The sequence below is a fragment of the Gadus morhua genome, chromosome 5, assembly GCF_902167405.1.
Source record: "Gadus morhua chromosome 5, gadMor3.0, whole genome shotgun sequence".
Lineage (NCBI taxonomy): Eukaryota > Metazoa > Chordata > Actinopteri > Gadiformes > Gadidae > Gadus > Gadus morhua.
Genome location: NC_044052.1, coordinates 8,065,806 through 8,068,305, shown reverse-complemented (window position 1 = coordinate 8,068,305; position 2,500 = coordinate 8,065,806). Strand labels below are relative to the sequence as shown.

General features: G+C 48.6%; 1 protein-coding gene across 1 annotated transcript in view; it reads left to right on the top strand.

Moving 5' to 3' along the window:
• The window catches only part of LOC115544035 (AT-rich interactive domain-containing protein 1B-like), a 175,473-nt gene that overhangs the window by 136,519 nt on the left and 36,454 nt on the right, over window positions 1–2,500 (top strand). The window contains 1 exon segment of the mRNA XM_030356787.1: window positions 1,933–2,112. Coding sequence (XP_030212647.1) covers window positions 1,933–2,112 — 180 coding nt within the window.

The following is a 2,500-nucleotide window of genomic DNA, read 5'->3' as shown; positions in this document are numbered from 1 at the left end:
TCCAGCTAGGGATCACTTAGGGTCCTTTACCTTGTGTCAGCCATCCTTTGACCTTTGACCTGTTACTGAATGCCCAGTCCGCAACCCGGCGCTCATGAATACCCCGGGTGATTTAAAGCTCGTCTTGAATGCGTCTAAAACCCTTTTTCTGCCTCGTCCCCATCACACAGTGCTTGCCTGGCCCTTTTTTCAGACTGTTTCTCGAGCTAGAATGAAACAGTGACTGACCCCCACTCCCACCACAGCAGACCCTTACCTCCTAACCTTACACACACACACTCACACACACTTTTTGCCTCCCTAAAAGCCTCCCCTGCCTCGTCATTTCCATGAATCTGCTGCATGTCCCTCTTTCTTAAGTCCCTATCTTCACGTTGCCTTTGCTTCCTCCCTCCTCGACTCGCCCTCGCCGTCCCTCACGCTGTATTCCCCTCGCCTCGCTAACTGCTTGTTGTTGTTCCTCTCAGGGCTTCATTCTCTTCGCCAAAGCGAGAAAGAGGCGGCTTGGTGTGTCCACGCATTTATGCATGTTTGTGTGTGTGTGAATGTGTGTGTGGAGGGGGGAGAATTGAAAATGAATGAGAGAGGGAAAGAAGGGGAGAGCTAGAGAGTGTGAGAAAGAGCGAGAGGAAGGGAGAAATCCTTGAACGTGTTATTTGCTTTCAGCGCTGTCTGCACAATGTTCCTCTCCCCATCCATTTTCCAGGCAATTTAAAGTACGGTATTACACAGTGTGTGTTTTATGCGTGTGTGTGCGTTGTTGTGTGTGTGTGTGTTTCCTCGCCGCACTCCCAGAATCCCCTTACCCTAATGGAAGCAAAACATTACAATAATGTCCTCGCTCCTTAAACCCGCCGCTCGCAGCCTAAGCACTTTCAGGCCCCGATCGCTCTGCTCCGTCTCTGCCTGCACCGCTCCTCCATAACACCCCCGCACTGGCTCTCTCTCTCCCTCTCTCTCTCTCTCTCTCTCTCTCTCTCTCTCTCTCTCTCTCTCCCTCTCTCTCCCTCTCTCTCTCTCTCTCTCTCTCTCTCTCTCTCTCTCTCTCTCTCTCTCTCTCTCTCTCTCTCTCTCTCTCTCTCTCTCGCCATCCCCTCTCGTGTCTTCTGTTTCTCTCTGTCCGTCCTGTTCCTCTCTCTCCATCTCCACTGTGCCTGCCTGTAATTCTGCTTACTTTGTTATCTTTGCCCAAATGCCGCCAGGCGCACGTACACATATGCAGCTTCAGACACACACACACACAAAAACACACATACACACACACACGCAGACTCATGTGCCCACACAAACATTCATGTGTCCACACAGACAAACGCACACTCACACATACACACATTCATGGATACACTTTCACAGATGGACACACACACAGACGCACACAAACACACAAAAATAAGTATTCCTATCGCTTTACTCCCCTTTTCCTTCTACATACATTATATGTACGGAGGCAAGAACAATAGCCTTCAGTGTGAGTGTCTCCTACGCTCCGCCCACCGTTGATCATCAAGCAGCCATTCTTTGCCTCCATAGTCTATAGTGTTTCAGAGCTATAGGGGTGGACTATTATACGTACTCCACTTAGCACAACTTTATGCCTCAATATCAGCTCCAACCAGCTTGGGATTTTGAGTCCATAAGACATACACACTGTTCTACGTTTTGAGAGTCAATGTGGCTGTCTGATATGTATCTACGGAGCCTCTGTTGGACTGTGGGAAGCTACTCTGTATCATGGGACCAGGCCAGGATTTATAAAACGTATCATTACTTTCTGCCCTAGCCATGCTCTCTGAACCCTCATTGGAAATGAGGTTAGCATCTATTGGCAGTTTACCAACCAGATTAGTTATTTGTTGGATGTGTGTTGTGTATGTGTGTGTGCGTATGTGTGTGCTTGTGTGTGGATGTGGCGGTTCCCGTGTGTTTTAGGGTTCCTGTCCAACATGCAGAGGAACCTGACAGGGTCCCAGTTCTCCTCCTCCCAGTCGGGCCCCCCTATGTCTCCTATACCCTCCCCTGGGGCCCCGGCTTATCAGGGCATGGGCCCTTACTCACAGAGTGGCCCCCCAGGATCCTACGGCCCCCAGGGATCACAGTTTGAACACCCAGGTAAGAGCTGACAGTCTGATCCAATACACACACACACACACACACACACACACACACACAGACACACAGACACACACACACACACACACACACACACACACACACACACACACACGCACGCACACGCGCGCGCACACACACAAACACTAACTATTAGAATAATATACGGTCTAACGTGAGAATCTAATAATAAGGGCCATCACACTTTTAAATGTTGACTAAGCTCAAAAGAGATGGATCAGGTCATCAGTAGAAAGATATGCAGATCTAAAAATATTCAACATCCTGGTTCTTTAATTGACTAATTGGAATTAGGAATTATGTTTGTGCTTTTTGTGTTTCGTGAGTCAAAATATGTATCCCCCAATTTGTGAGGCATCTTCATTTT